The following is a 16,097-nucleotide window of genomic DNA, read 5'->3' on the forward strand; positions in this document are numbered from 1 at the left end:
GAATCCAAAGTCCCCGGAGCGTCTCGAAATTTCTTGCTGAGCGCAAGAGATACAAAGGATCGGGTAGCCCCAGAATAAAAAAAACATGAGCCGACAATACATTGACCAAAAAGGTCCCTATACAAGGTCATAACAACATAAGGATAACAAGAAAAAAAATAAAAGATACAGATAAGTCACATACCCGTAACGACATCCGGCACTACTTGGGCCTCATCAGTGGTCAACTGAAACACTTTGCTCTTCATCGCAAGAGCGTCCTCCTTGACCTGGCGGCCGTCTGTAATCCTCAAAGTGTCAGGCGCAGGGCCTGCCACTGCTCCACCAGACAACCTCGGACAATCGAACTTTTTATGGCCAGTCTGGTTGTAGTGAAAACAAATTCAGGCCCTCTTGGGGAAGTCCTTGCTCATGTGGCCTGCCTGACTACAAGCAGGTCTTAGGCTTCTTAGCCTGGCCCACTGCCGTCTAAACCTGTTCCGGCTTCCACTTCGTCCGGAGCTCCAACTCGATTTCCTGCGCATGGGCCTTCTTAATTATGTCATTCAGGGTCTTACATCCTGAAAAGCTCACAAACTCTCGGATATCATCCCTCAGCATAGCATTATATCTCATCTTCCTCATCTCCTCATCCGCAGCATACTGCGGAACCAGTAAGGCCCTCTCCCTGACTTTGGCGGTAATCTCCTCCATAGTCTCCGTAGTCTGGTGAAGGTCCTAGAACTCCCTCACTAGCTGTTGCACCTCAATGGCCGGTGCAAACTCCCGATCAAACCTCCGCACAAAATCCTCCCATGTCATCACTATCATACCCACCGTCCCAACCTCACGGGTAACCTCCTCCCACCAGTCTCGAACCCGATCCCTCAGCATACATGACGCAAATCCTACCTTTTCCGCCTCAGGGAAAAAGCTCGTGCACTGAGCACTCTCCATGTCAACGATCCAACGACGACTAGTTATGGGGTCCTTATCCCCAATGAACTCAGGCGCTTCGCATACCTTGATCTCCCGAAATGAGGGAGTTCGAGTCCCAATCTGACCCGCAGCGATCTCCGCTCGAAAAGACTTGCGCCAATCTTCCATAATCTCCATGATCCCCTCCTTAACGGTACCAAAAATCACCGGGGTAGCGTCAAGGATGTCGCGAGTGACCTCGGCTGCGATAAGGTCGCCCAGCCTCCCATCAATCGGCTCTGCACCGGAACCTGAACCTGATCCCGAACCTGAACCTCCTCGTGTAGCCATCACCATCCTCAACTGAAAAATACAACATACAAAGCAATTGATAAGGAAGTTTGAAGGGATTCCTTCCCATCGGACTCATTAGAGTTTCCAAGTCTGCCCTTATCTTGGGTACAGGTCCTGTGAAATGAGGCAGAATCCACCATTATTGGGCTATGCAATCCTAAGCATATATAACTTTGAAAGCATACACTTAGCAAATAATAGAGTCGACATCGATTCCAATAAATATAACACTGAATTCTCCTAGACTACAAGGCACAAATCAGAAAATTTTAGCACATAATTCCTGAAGGTATCCATAGCCCTATTCTAGCATGCACTTCACATATTAACGTACTAGCTGCAATTCATAAGCATGGTTTAATTTTGGGAAACACTTACTTGAGCTCGACCGATTTCACCTTGTTACTTCAGAAAACATTTTTCAAAAAAACTTGATTTTTTTTTCTTTTGAAAATATTATCATTCCTTAGTTTGAGTTCTGACACACACGAGGGTGTGCCCGAATCCTTCAAACCAAGGCTCTGATACCAACTTGTAACAACCCAAAAACCAGATAAAATTTTTCATTTTTAATTAAGGTTTACAACCATAACTTTGATACCAAAAATCCAATACATAATCATATAAATTCATTAGAGTGCCAATAACAGTGGATGCGGAAAAATAGTGGAGAGTGAATGTTGCGCCATCAAGTCGGGCCTTTCCTCTTGGAACCGGAAGTACCTGAAATCACAATACAAGTTGTAAGCTAATGCTTAGTGATTTCTCCGAAAATAACACATATCAATCATACAAGTGGGCCCATCCCCGAGGTTCATTCCAACCCAAAAACAAGTATGGGCCCCCACCATGGGGTATATTTCAACCCAAACATATCACAGTGGGCCCCGCCCTGGGGTATATTTCAACCCGTCATGTCATATTGGGCCCCGCCCTGGGGTATGTTTCAACTCGATCACAACATGTAACACACAACAACTAGCACACTATATAACCAGATAATAGGTCGGCCTTGGTGCCTTCGACCCATAATATCGAGAAGAGACTCACCTCGGTCTGCTGATAAGTACTAACTGCTCGACTACCGATCCATAAATCTCACACTCTAAATATATAAATTACCCTAATTAGAATTATAACACAAACCCAATCATGGGCCCAAAATCCCTAAGCCCAGTTCTTCAAATAAGGCCCAAAAGCATTTTCCCCTTTAATTGGCCTAACCATATTCAACCTATTTATGATAACGGATTTAAGGCCCAAAAGACCCCACCGATCCTAACCAGGCCAAGGCCCAAAACAATTTTTTGGGAGTCCACAAAGCAGCCCTAAACTCCTATGGTCCAAAAATGAAACCTACCACCGAAGACCCAAACACCGCAGCCCACTACTGGGTACGCGTGGCATACTCAACTTGTATGCTAAGCGTACACGCTTAAGGTTCTGTACGCTGCGTGTACGAGCTTGTACGCCCAGTGTACTCCTCAGGTTTGCCAACTTTGCATTTTAGCTCTTAATTGGTTAAGACATTAGTCCCAAGACTCAGATCTGATCTCCTTGAAGTGGTTCATCACGTAAAGTTGCAAACATTACGTGCATGCAAGGCTCAATAAGGTCTGAAAGCTCAAAAGAGCTTAATACATGACTTAATACTTGCATGGAGGTCACAAACACCATAAAGTCTGTACCTTTAAGCTTAAGGAGTCCCCTAAACGTCTAGATCTACAAGATTGGCATCTCAAATGGTCTTAACTCTTCAAGACCAAACAAAGGGACCAAAAAGCACCAAAAGAAGCTTAAGAAGAGATCTAAGCAATAGATACCTCCAGAAGTTCCCTAAGTTGATGTGGATGCTGGATCTAGAAGTTCCACCATGTCCAAGACTTGCACCACAAGATCTTCTTCTTGCAAACACACTGAAAATGGATCCTTTTTGTCACTTCAAGCTAAAAATCACCTCTAATGGCTCTTTATCATTTTTAGGGACGTTTAAAGGTAAGGAGGCTGATAAAAGTGAGGGTCTAAAGGCCATAAATGTGCTTAAATAGGGAACAAGCCCGAAGATTAGGGTTTTAGAAAAAAGTCACGTACGCCTAGCGTACGAGGCTCAGTTGTCCGATCATGCGCGCCTCAGTACGCTAAGCGTGCATGCATGTACGCCCAACGTACGAGGGGTCTTCTTTGCCAAATTAAATTTCAACAAAAACTTAAAAAGGGAACTACCTGAATTCGGATGTTACAATAAATTTCTTGATTCATGGTAATTGATAAGTGATTGGAGCCTGGACTTTTTATATTAATTCATGGATTCTTCCTATTTGTATACGGCTAAAAGGAATAGGAATTAGGGCTTATTTTATTTTTGAATTCATATGATAGGATACAATTAAATAATCTCTCCGGGTGAAAAAGACGATGGACAAGGATTGTGTATGGGGATTGTGGAACCTACATTCTCTTAATATCTTCTTCTCAAGTCGTAATTTTGATCGGGATCAAGTTGTTATTAAGTGGGGAGATTGCATATGTGTAAGGTATGCTATATGTTCTGAAATTTCATACGATCCTAAATATTCATAAACTTATTACGCCGCTGTTTCTTATTTCTCATCTTTTTTTCCATGCCTATTTACTAACGTTATTATTGTTGCTAATTTTTTTTATTCCATTCAATCATTAGAATTGTACAGATGTGACTTGTGTTTTATTTTCTCATATTTTGTATGTTTTTCATCTCATTCTTAAGGAATCTTATCATATTCTTGTAGAATTTTCTTAATTTCTTATATATTTTTTAAACATTCTTAAAGAATCTAATCTCATTCTTGTACAATAAGCCTAATTTCTTTAGAATTTCATTATGTTGGAATTTTGTTTATATCACAAAATTATAATTTCATTCTTGGTATTTTTTATATAATTCTTAAATAATTTGATTACATTTTTATGCTTCACATTCTTACAGAATCTGACAATGGATATAATATATATTGTTTGCAAATGTTTTTTTGTTGTTCATGCAGAAACACGAAATAAAAACTACTTCTTGAATGGAACACATAATAATGGAATCCAAAATAGAAACTTATTCTTGAAGAATAAAATGCTAAACATAAATTGATTCTTAAAGAACGGAACACATAATTTAATTTATTATTTGAAGAACAGAATGCAGAATATGGGAAAGTTAATTTGGATTTGAAATGTTCATATTCAAAAATGTAATTTGTATTGTTAAACTTTGATTTGAAATTTCCCTGAATTTTTGGTCTGTATCCCTTGATATATGCATTTTCTTAATTTGTTATTAAACAAAGTGTCCATTGTAACATTATTCGCTATTTTCATATATAAAATAATTGATTTTTTAGAATTAATTACCATCATGCCATTGTTCATCATAATCACTAATTCATTTAATCTAATGGACTAAAATTGGTAACACATTCACATAATAGTTGTGATTCACATTTGATCATATATATATATATATATATATATATATATATATATATATATATATATATATATATATATATATAAGAGTCAAGATCAAATAAGAAGGAAATTTTTGGTAGGAAGGTAAGAAGTTTTTTTTCTACATATTTTTTTCGCGAACAAACAAAATGAATCATTAGATGATTCAATTGTAAGATGATTCACAAGAAAAAATTGTTAAAAAAAAACATCTTGATGATTCATTTATACAATGATTTTGTTGTTATTCACTAAAATTGTCATAAAAGTGAATTTTTTCTTAATTTACTTAAAAATGAATCATAAAGATGTTTTTTTGAGAATTTTTTCTTGTGAATAATCTTACAAATGAATCATTTAGTGATTCATTTATTTTGTTCGTCAAAAAAATATGTAGAAAAAAAACTTCTTACCTTCCTACCAAAAAAAATTTCTTACCGGATCTATATATATATATATATATATATATATATATATATATATATATATATATATATATATAGACACACACACACAATAATTACGATTGTCTGGATAACAAGATATTAGGACATACTAATAGCTAAGTACAGTGTGTATCCTTAAACTTTGGCCACTATTACTTCTAGGTACTATGTTAACCTAGGAAAATGGTCAACATAACATCTACGTATAATCCTTTCATAATATATCGGGTAGTATACCAATTAGGCATTATATTTTGCTTAAAAGTAGGCAGAGTATCTACAAACATATTAATGTAACGTTTCATGCTTTGTATACACTACTGATATAAATGAAATATATTTTCGTAAGTTGACAAAGTAGTTTGGAAGCATGTATCCCCCTTCCCCGTAAAACATTTGAAATAGTAAAAGTGGGGTCGTAAACTCATTCTTGATGTGTGATACCGCTGACGCAGGGTAGAATCGGGGCTCGGGACTCCGAAAGTTGCTTCGGGATTGTAGTAGCTCCAAATGTGACAGAGAGAGTTGAGACCTGAGGGATGCAAAAATGGGATTGTTGGCCCTGCTATTTATAGTCAAGATTTTGGGGTGCGTGCCACGCAATTAGCTGTGCGCGTCGTGCGTGATCATCATGACTCCATCTGGGAGTGTCATGTGTCACTCTCTCTCGGGGCCACATCACTCGCAATCCGATCAAAATTGGTATCTGGTGTACGCCGCTCGATGGAGCGCACCTCATCCGCACAAAAAGGATTTTGAAAAATCCATATCTTATGCGTACGAGCTCCAATCTCTACCTTCTTTGTATCTATATGACGATCTAAACTAGTATTACAAGTTTCCTTTAGGTTGTTTTGACTTTCATCTTTTTTCTTAACGAGGGTAAAAATAAATCATTTACAAAAATCATATATCTCTCATACGGACCCCATTTTTAGCATTTTTTTGTCGTAAAGTTCTTATCTCGAGGAGTACTATGATTTTCCTTTTTGTAACTTTAGTCAAAACTCAACCGATCTCTATGTGTCGTTTCAATGTTGTAATAATTTTTTATGCAGTTGATTTTACTTTTTACTGAAATCATAACTTCTCCAATCGGAGTCGGATTTCTACGAATTTTATATACTTGTACTCACGACAATGAGTACTTTCCGAATATATTAACCGTTTTGAAAGGCGGTACAACTTTTTGAATGCTTATTTTTAAGCCTAAACGTCAACTTATTTTTAAATGTTACAGAATATTTGATTATATTTATCTATAAATCAAACATTAAAATATTAAGCTATTATATTTATCTCTCTCTACTACTTCTTAACAATGGTCAGTGACATGAATTTTCTCGATTGTCACATAATGTAACCGTGACAAAACAACTTTTGACTTACTAAACCAAACAGGGGTTCTAACATTAGGATTTGTGAATGAACAAAAGAACCAATCAACTTAGAAATCGGTGTATAATGACTAATATCCATTACATGACATACAAATCAACCACAAGTAAAGCGTGTAATCGAGTCTAAGTAGAAGCGTCTTTAGTTGTCAGTTTCCTAATCACTTTTCCATTTTAGTTTCATTTTAAGTTATATCTCGTTTAGAGTTAAACAATTTCTCCTTTTTAGTTTCGTTGTCTTTACTTTAACTAATAATCATATTTTATAATATTACTCCATTCTTGTTTCCCTAATGTTTGACAACCAGTCTTACTAAGATTGGGTACACTTGCCCATTTATCTAATAGTTCATAACATTTGTGTAATCGTCATATAAATTTGAAATTGGATTTTACACATTAGTCCTCATGAACAAAAAACGATATGTAGGCTCTTGATCCTTAGTTAAGGTTGAATATTTAGCCATGGTCACTATGGTGAATGACTTTTATGGAATTTATGGCTTCTACATGATCTAGATACACTCCCACTGAGCCTATGTTTCTTTAAGGTGACAATCCAACAATTCGAGACATCGCCAACAATCTAGTATTTTATTAGCAAACCAAAGACCATGAAATAGTCTCTCGTTTTGTAGGAGAGTGATATATGTGATTCAATTGAGATCGATCAAGACTCTTGCTGACACCACAAAGAAATTTTCCGACATCTCTACCAACATAGGCGGATCTAGTATATATCCCGGGGTAGCCCGGGATACCCCTTAAAAAACTTTCAGTAGTGTAATTTTTTTCGGATTTTTTTTCTTATTGTATATTACGCGATTTTTTTGTCGGGATACCCCTTTACTTTGATCATGGCTCCGCCACTGTCTACCAAGGCATGTAACACTTTCGTTTTCTACTCAAAAAGCTGAGAATTCGTGACCTTGCACCAACTTAATGTGGAGTAAAGGTAAAAATATATTTTCCTATCTCGTCTTTATCTTTTCCTTCTTTTTTGTATGTATATCTACGTAATGATCACCTCAACTGTAGCAGTACCTCTTGTAATTTTTTTGTGTACATTTCCTATTATTCTCAGTAAAAAAATGCAAGATTGAAAGGTTATAAATTATGCATTCGTGCATGAGTTGTAAAGTTTCAATCATTGTGTGGTGCCATGTTTCTTTTAAGAAACTAGTATAAGTTTGAAAATATACACCTACTATTTTACTAAAAGTTAATATTTTGTTTCACATAATTGTCTTTCGTAGAAGATGAAAAGACAATCCATTATTGTCACTATCATTATCATTTTCTATCTTCACTTTCTTTCTTGTAGAAACCATATATTGATTATCACAGTTACGTGTCGAACTCATGTAATAAATATTCGTACATATATTGTAGTATACTGTATAACTACTTTGTACACTTCTTAATATCCTACTATTAGAAATTAATTTAGCTAGTGAAACCTTGCTTCCTATATTAAATAGAACAATAATGTGGTATAGGATGGTATTTAGTAAACCTTCCCACCAACTCACCTACTAAACGACCAAATACTTCCTCCCCTTGTTCTTTTAGTACAAGTTTTGAGAACCGTTTAGAATTACTATTGGGTCAACTCTGTAATTATCGAGAAATATGCAATTGAAAACCCAGGTTGATTTATCAAGAATAAAAGAATATGAAGACGCTTTCACATTTTAAGTAATTTCTGCATTCAAAATCAATAAAGTTACTACCAAAAGGCAATTATTATATAATTAACAAAACTACACGTATACACGGCCCTCTATCTACCCTGTTTTTTTTTGTGTCCATTCATATTATACAATATAAAAGTTTTAGATTTCTTAATTGCATTTAAAAAGTGTACCTAATTATTTTACAAATAAGGAAGAAGCTACAAAAATATTGAAAAATAAGTGTTAGCTATGTCGTTACTCTTCACAACAATATTACTCAATTGATATCCAATTAACAAATCTTTTAGTTATGTCTATTTTTTATAACAGCAAAACATTATTCAAAGAACCAGGAAGAAAGTATTCGACAAATTTGGAACTATATCGCAGATATAGCCGCATAAGGGCATGAGATTTAAATCAACCAATTTGGACAATTTCCACTTCGAGTATACATCCAACTAAACAATTGTAATTAAGAACTGTCGACGTATGACATGATAAAATGATAATTGAGTTTCAACGTTAACCGATAATCTAAAATATTCTAGACCGAGTTCATAATAATAATTCATAATAACTGATGTATGATGTAAGATGTGTTGGATATATAAATAAATACATAATAGTGGACATGTTATTCGTTTCATCGACAAATGCTTAGCTATTTTTTACTCACAGAAAACCTCACAAGGAAAAAAAAAAAGAAAAAAAAAAGTAAAAATTCTAATAATTTTCTACCGAAATAACATACACTAATCAATTCAAGCCAAACCCTTGACTCTAAAAAAGGTAGGGTTATGCATGGAAGATTTAAGTAATATTCTTTATATATATATATTCAAACTATATATATTTGTGTATGACTAGATAACCACACAAGAAATATAATCAACAGGCTGCCGACGGATTAGTGAAGGAGTTAAAGTAGTGTGGTTTAGCAGCCATATTAAAAGGGTTCTTGACTGCGGAGGATTTGGTGTCTCCGATCCTTTCACATGACGGACACATGGTTAGGGTGGCGGCCGGCAGCTGCATGTAAAAGGGTTGCGATGACTTGAGTGCTTTAAGTTCTTGAAGCTCTTTATGGAGTCTTCGGTTATCATCCCTTAACGTCTCACAGCATTTCTTCAAGTGTTCAAAGTCCATTTCGGTTTGCTTCAGCTTCGTCCTTTTAATTAAACACGCAACATAATCAGAAACTCCATTTAGTCAAATAAACTTTATCATTATCCGAGTAAAGTTTGTTAATGTATTTATTTTGAATTAATATTCTCAAGAATTTATGATTAATGGCGTATGTTGAAAGGTAGCAATAGTGTTGCGAATAATTTATAGTTATATATTGCAATCAACTGGAGACAAAAAGAGCCCACATAAATATTTTTGGTCTGTTGTTGCTACCTCAATCATCATGGCATATTTTTATCATATACTATTATTTATTTATTTTTTTCTTAAAGGAGAAACAAGACAAATAACACAATGGAAACAATGATAAAGCATCCATAATATATGCCCATTTTGTTCAAAATAAGTTGGTATTTGTATATCATTCAATCAAAAAGTTTTATCACCTCGTATGTGGATTTTGGTAAATTACTTGTGATGTACAGTTACTAATATATATTCATGACACAGTACTTTGTTAGAAAACAGAAAGAACGAAGAGGAGAACATGATATGCACCCAACATATAAACATGATCCATATTTTTATTTCTTATCTAAATTCGTCAAAAATGCATTAAACATAAATTACTAAAAATAAAAGGAAAGAAACAAAATCTTTTTGTGGGTCATCTAAAATCTCAAAATTCTTATTATCATTTATTTCGTGGTCATTTATAGATTATTAATCATTGTTTTTAGATAAAATTAAAAAATCATTTTAAATATGCTAGCTTAGGTAATTAAAACTTGTTCATTCAAAATGTTATAAATCTAAATCATAAAGGTACATGTGGATTAACCAAAACAAATCATGTTCAAGAAAATTTTAAAATATTCTGAACTCAGTTTAATCTTGTAAAGAATCAAAGGCATGATTAATACCTGGCTCTTCTGTTTTGGAACCAAACTTCAACTTGCCTGGGCCTCAGCTTTAGCTCTCTTGCTAGTTCTTGCTTTTGTTTCTGCTAATATTCAACACTAATTATCATTAGGTTTCATTATTAATCATAATTTATTAGCAAGAACTCTAGGGTATTGTATGTGTGTGTGTGTGTGTGTGAGAGAGAGAGAGAGAGAGAGAGAGAGAGAGAGAGAGAGAGAGAGAGAGAGAGAGAGAGAGAGAGAGAGAGAGAGTAGGGTTACACATACAGGGTTTAAAGAGCTGTGAAGTTTGAAGGCTTCTTCAAGAAGAGCGGACTGGGGTTTCGTGAGTCTGAGTTTCTTCCTACCATTAATACTACCATCATCATCTTCAACATCATCAACACTTGTTGTGCTCATCAGTCGTGAATAATTATTATCATTTGAAACTCTCTCTGATTCTTCACTCCCAAGCTCTCTCTCCCTCTTCACACTCACGTTCGAAAAAGAAGAACCTCCACCACTGATTACCGTACTATCCTGACGACACAAACCACCATGATCATCACCACCTCCTCCGACCACAAGTTTCTTATTGGGGTCTCCTGAAAGACCTAACGTTAACGATGGCTCAAAACTCGCCATGGTCTCGGTCACCCACGGCAGCTTTGTGGAACCCATGGTGTTGGGTTTGACCATGGATGGCGATGAGTTAAGACTTAGTCCTAAGGCAAGACCTGCGTCAGAAAGACCATCAAACCCCATCTGATTGTTGAATTTATGAATGAATTGATGATAGATGAGTATAAGAAGAAGAGGAATCCAATCGAAGATATTATGAAGGAAAATAATCGGTAAGGCGGTGTGTGGGGTGTGGAAAGGTATGATGGTGCTTTAAAACGAGATGAATGAATCCGTAGAAAATGGAATATGGTCTGTGGAGTGGAATTAATTAAGATGGTCAAGAAAATAATAAATGAACAAGAAAAAGTAAAAGAAAAAGTTATAATTCTTACTATACATAGGTTGACCTTTTTGAGCAATAACAAACAAGAATCAAAGCAAACTTGAAGATTACTCTTTAGTTTGATTCAGTACACTTTCATACTAGCTATATATCGAATATACTCTTCGAGTATAAATGATAAGATATGCTATTTTATAAAGAAAAAATAAAGTGTCTAACTTATAATTGGCATATAGAATTTAGGTACAAACACATCAAAGGTGTATATATTAAAGAAGAAAAGAAAACGTATGGACTTGATCGTTTGGATAAAATTTTAATTGGTTAATACAAAGTACAAACCGTATTTTATGTAATAATTATGAAATATTAGTTAATTTATCCCTTTTCTATAATACCTAACACTTTTGCTTACACTAGATGTCCATCCAACAAATATATATTCTTATATAGTCGAAATAACCTAATCAATAATTGTAATAATGATGACAAGATTGATTAGTTTTTTTAATCCTTAGTCAAGTGGATAATTATGTTTACGACTCATTCTCCTGGAAAAGTCGCGCATAAAATCTTGGAATGTCTAACCAAAATCAAGATTCTTTATGTTTTATGGGGAAAGGGAGGAGTATGCATTTCTTTTGGCCCATGATTGATGGATGGACGACATTTCGTGGGGTACTCAAAATCATTTGGCTATGGAAACAATGCCGACAAATGATTCCTCCAACTTTTACAACACCATCATATACTTCTTCATTTGCTGCGATTCTTAGTCATTTCTTTTCCTTTTATTTCTAGAAGCATATGCTATTCACCAGAAATGCCATCACTTGAAGTAGGATTCGTTACCAATAAAACAAGGTGTAGTTCTCTTATATTGATAACATAAACCACTAATATAAACTATACCATTTAGTCTTCCATACAATCCCTTTTAAGCAATATATAATATGCTATTAGTTTCTTCAAGAAACATTGTTTCAAAATTCAAATTAATTATTTTATATGTATATAGTAACCCGTATAGCAAGCACGAAAAGAGGATTTTAGAAAAAAAAATAAGGTATTTTCATATCATAGTATAGGTTATAAACTCACTAGACGAATGACTGTGCGTTGTACAGAAATAACTATATAGTTGAAATCTTTACAAACATACGTTTTTTAAATATAACAATAGCGTTGTTATTAAATTTGATATAATAATTCTTATACTAAGTTGATGTAATATATTTATTATTTTGAATTATGTAATAATATGTACATCTATTAAAACTGTATAATCTTAATCGTCTGAATTACTTCTACCTGCGAGTTACTAATGAATAAAATTAAATATAATCTATGACTTAATGTTATTTATAGTTTTTATTATGGTTAAGTAATTAAAATTTATTTGCTTAACGTTTTAACTTCTATCATTTTAATTATTTAAAACTCAAACATTGTTTTTGTTTTTAAAGGTAACAATATAATCATTTATGTAGTTTATTTTTAACTATTATTAGTGTAAGTTATTTTAAGTTATTTATTTGAAAACTTTTAATGATTCTAAAAATATCTTTAGGAAATATTTTAGTTAATATGAGATTACAATTTACTTTTTGTATTTAGCACTATAATTTATCACTTTTAACTATTACAAAATATTCTTTGAGTTTTTTAAGTTGAACTAAAATTTATATTTAAGTTGACCTGTAATGTTATATTTAAATTAATAATCTAAGTATTTTAACAAAACTGTTTAAATATAGTTTTTATTATGGTTAAGTAATTTTTTAAAATTTATTTGCTTAACGTTTTAACTTCTATTATTTTAATTATTTAAAACTCAAACATTGTTTTTTGTTTTTAAAGGTAAACAATATAATCATTTATATAGTTTATTTTTAACTATTGTTATTGTAAGTTATTTTAAATTATTTATTTGAAAACTTTTAATGATTCTAAAAATATCTTTAGGAAATATTTTAGTTAATATGAGATTACAATTTACTTTTTGTATTTAGCACTATAATTTATCACTTTTAACTATTTACAAAATATTCTTTTGGTTTTTTAAGTTGAACTAAAATTTATATTTAAGTTGACCTGTAATGTTATATTTAATATAATAATCTAAGTATTTTAACAAAACTGTTTAAAACTTGTAGCTTTAAAATGATAATGGTTCAAATACAACAACATATTAAAACATATAAATTAAATATAATATGTTAAAAGTTAAAGACATAACTTTATAAGTGGAAGTAAAATATATTACTTTAATATTGAAATTTAGTTTATTTATGATCGGTTTGATAATTATTTAACATTATTAACCTATTTATAATCATTATTACAAAGAACTTGAAAATTCATGGGAGTTTCAAATGAATGTGGTGAAAGAAAAAATGTTACCTGTATAAGTATAGTAGGTGAATGCTCGCGCGTTGCGCGAAAACACCTATATAGTTACAAATATATGTTTTCTTAAATATAACAAGGACCTTGTTGTTAAATTTAATATAATAATTCGTATACTAAATTAATATATTATATTGATTATTTTGAATTGTATGATAATATATACATTTATTAAAACTGCATAATCTTAATCGGTTGAATGACCTCTACCTGCGGGTTACTCATGAATGAAAATAAAAAAACAATATATGGTTTAATGTTATATAGTTGTTATTATTGTTAATCATTTTTTTTAAACTTATTAGATTAACATTTTAACTTCTATCATTGTAATTATTTAAAATATCAAACATTTTTTTTTGTCTTTAAATGTAACAACATAATCATTTATATATAGTTATTTTTAACTATTGTTATTGTAAGTTATTTTAAGCAACTGATTTGAAAACTTTTAATGATTATAAAATATCTTTAGCAAATATTTTAGTTAAATTGAGATTACAATTTATTTTTTGCATTTAATACTAAAATTTATCACTTTTAACTATTCACAAATTCTTTGGGTTTTTTTAAGTAGAACTGAAATTTATATTTAAGTTGACTATGTAATATTATATTTAAATTAACAATTTAGATATTTTATCCAAACTATTCAAAAGTTGTAGCTTTAAACTGATAATGGTTTACATACAACAATATATTAAATCTAATAAATTAAGTATAATATGTTTAACTTCTATCATTGTAATTATTTAAAATATCAAACATTGTTTTTTATTTTTAACAGTAACAACATAATCATTTATATATATATATATATATATATATATATATATATATATATATATATATATATATATATATATATATATATATATATATATATTCTTAACTATTGTTATTGTAAATTATTTTAAGCTACTTATTTGAAAACTTTTAATGATTATAAATATATCTTTAGCAAACATTTTATTTAAATTGAGATTACAATTTAGTTTTTGCATTTAACACTAAAATTTATCACTTTTAACTATTCACAAAATATTTTTTGGGTTTTTTAAATGGAACTGAAATTCATATTTAAGTTGACCATGTAATGTTATATTTGAATTAAAAATTCATATATTTTATCCAAACTGTTCAAAAGTCGTAGCTTTAAACTGATAATGGTTTACACTCAACAACATATTAAATCTAATAAATTAAGTATAATATGTTAAAAGTTAAAGACATAACTTTATAAGTAGAAATAACGATGTTATTTTAATATTGAAATTTAGTTTATATATGATTGCACTTTACGTTTGATATGTATTTAACCTTATTAACCAACTTATAATCATTAATATAAAGACACTACAATTTATCACTTTTAACTATTTACAAAATATTCTTTGGGTTGTTTAATTTGAACTAAAATTTATACTTAAGTTGTCCTTGTAATGTTATATTAAAATTAACAATTTAAGCATTTTATCCAAACTGTTAAAAAATTATAGCTTAAAAATGATAATGGTTACATACAAGAATATTTTAAAACTAATAAATTAAGTATAGTATGTTAAAAGTTAAAGACATAACTTTATAAGAAAAAGTAAATATATTATTTTAGCATTGAAATTTAGTTTATATATGATTACACTGTAGGTTAGATATTTATTTAACCTTATTAGCCAACTTATAATCATTATTAGAAAGAAAATGAAAAGTCATGCGAGTTTCAAATTAATGTGGTAAAAAGAAAAATGTATCCTTTATAAGTATACTAGGCGAATCCCCGCGCGTTGCGCGAGAATAGAATTATATAGTTAAAATAATAATTTTTACCAAATTATTATTTAATATTTCTACTTTGAAACAAAATGTTAGTAGTAAAGCAAACATATAGTTAGCATATTAGTTTTATTAAAAATTATATTTTAATTTTTAAGTTATTGTGATATATACAATTATTTGATAATTTTATAAACCGTTTAAAATTGTGTAAATTATATATAAAATGAATGATAATATAGCGGGTAACAAAACGTATGAACAAAAATATGAACTGCAACTTTTAGTAACATAAAAATAGAAAAACATCTATTATAACATTTGTATTAAAAAAGATATATATATATATATATATATATATACAACGAATAATAAAAAATATGAAAAATAAACACTATAACTTTTAAGAACATAAAAACACTAAAACATCTATTATAACATTTATATTAACTATTCATATTTAAATCACAAATCTCTTCAAATACATTAATGTTTTTAATGAACAAAACTTTACAACCTTATAAAAGAAAGGAAAATAAAAAGTTATTAGTGATTACTAATTAATAATCATAAGTTAAAAACTCTTGAGTTGTAACTAATAAATATACATAAATTAGAAAACTCTTGAGTTGTAGTGTGAGCTTCAAATGAATGCGGTACTTGGAAAT

The 16,097-nt window shown here is 31.2% G+C and overlaps 1 protein-coding gene across 4 annotated transcripts; it reads right to left on the minus strand.

Moving 5' to 3' along the window:
- Window positions 1–8,835: 8,835 nt before the first annotated feature.
- Window positions 8,836–11,440, minus strand: LOC145166889 (homeobox-leucine zipper protein HAT22-like). 4 transcript variants are annotated; one of them, XM_079085943.1, is made up of 4 exons: window positions 11,297–11,440; window positions 10,569–11,017; window positions 10,302–10,384; window positions 8,836–9,418 (listed from the first exon to the last, which is right to left on the minus strand). In XM_079085943.1, exons 1-4 carry the CDS (start codon window positions 11,301–11,303, stop codon window positions 9,139–9,141), a joined length of 819 nt encoding a protein of 272 aa, XP_078942069.1. In that variant the 5' UTR covers window positions 11,304–11,440; the 3' UTR covers window positions 8,836–9,138. The 4 variants fall into 4 exon arrangements, with proteins under 4 accessions (XP_078942069.1, XP_078942066.1, XP_078942068.1 ...); XM_079085940.1 differs by having other exon boundaries at window positions 10,569–11,215; window positions 11,297–11,436; XM_079085942.1 differs by having other exon boundaries at window positions 10,302–10,381; window positions 10,569–11,215; window positions 11,297–11,429.
- Window positions 11,441–16,097: the final 4,657 nt, after the last annotated feature.

Source organism: Lactuca virosa, chromosome 3 (genome assembly GCF_052849685.1).
Source record: "Lactuca virosa cultivar CGN04683 chromosome 3, Lactuca_virosa_CGN04683_v6, whole genome shotgun sequence".
In the NCBI taxonomy this organism is placed as follows: domain Eukaryota; kingdom Viridiplantae; phylum Streptophyta; class Magnoliopsida; order Asterales; family Asteraceae; genus Lactuca; species Lactuca virosa.

What these genes read in the sequence shown, in the direction of transcription:
- LOC145166889 (XM_079085940.1), bottom strand. Translation starts at nt 11,045, where the DNA reads ATGGGGTTTGATGGTCTTTCTGACGCAGGTCTTGCCTTAGGACTAAGT. An exon ending in TTCACAGCTCTTTAAACCCT is followed by an intron (nt 10,385 to 10,568) that starts GTATGTGTAACC and finishes GTTGAATATTAG; the next exon opens with CAGAAACAAAAGCAAGAACT. An exon ending in TTCCAAAACAGAAGAGCCAG is followed by an intron (nt 9,419 to 10,301) that starts GTATTAATCATG and finishes TTTAATTAAAAG; the next exon opens with GACGAAGCTGAAGCAAACCG.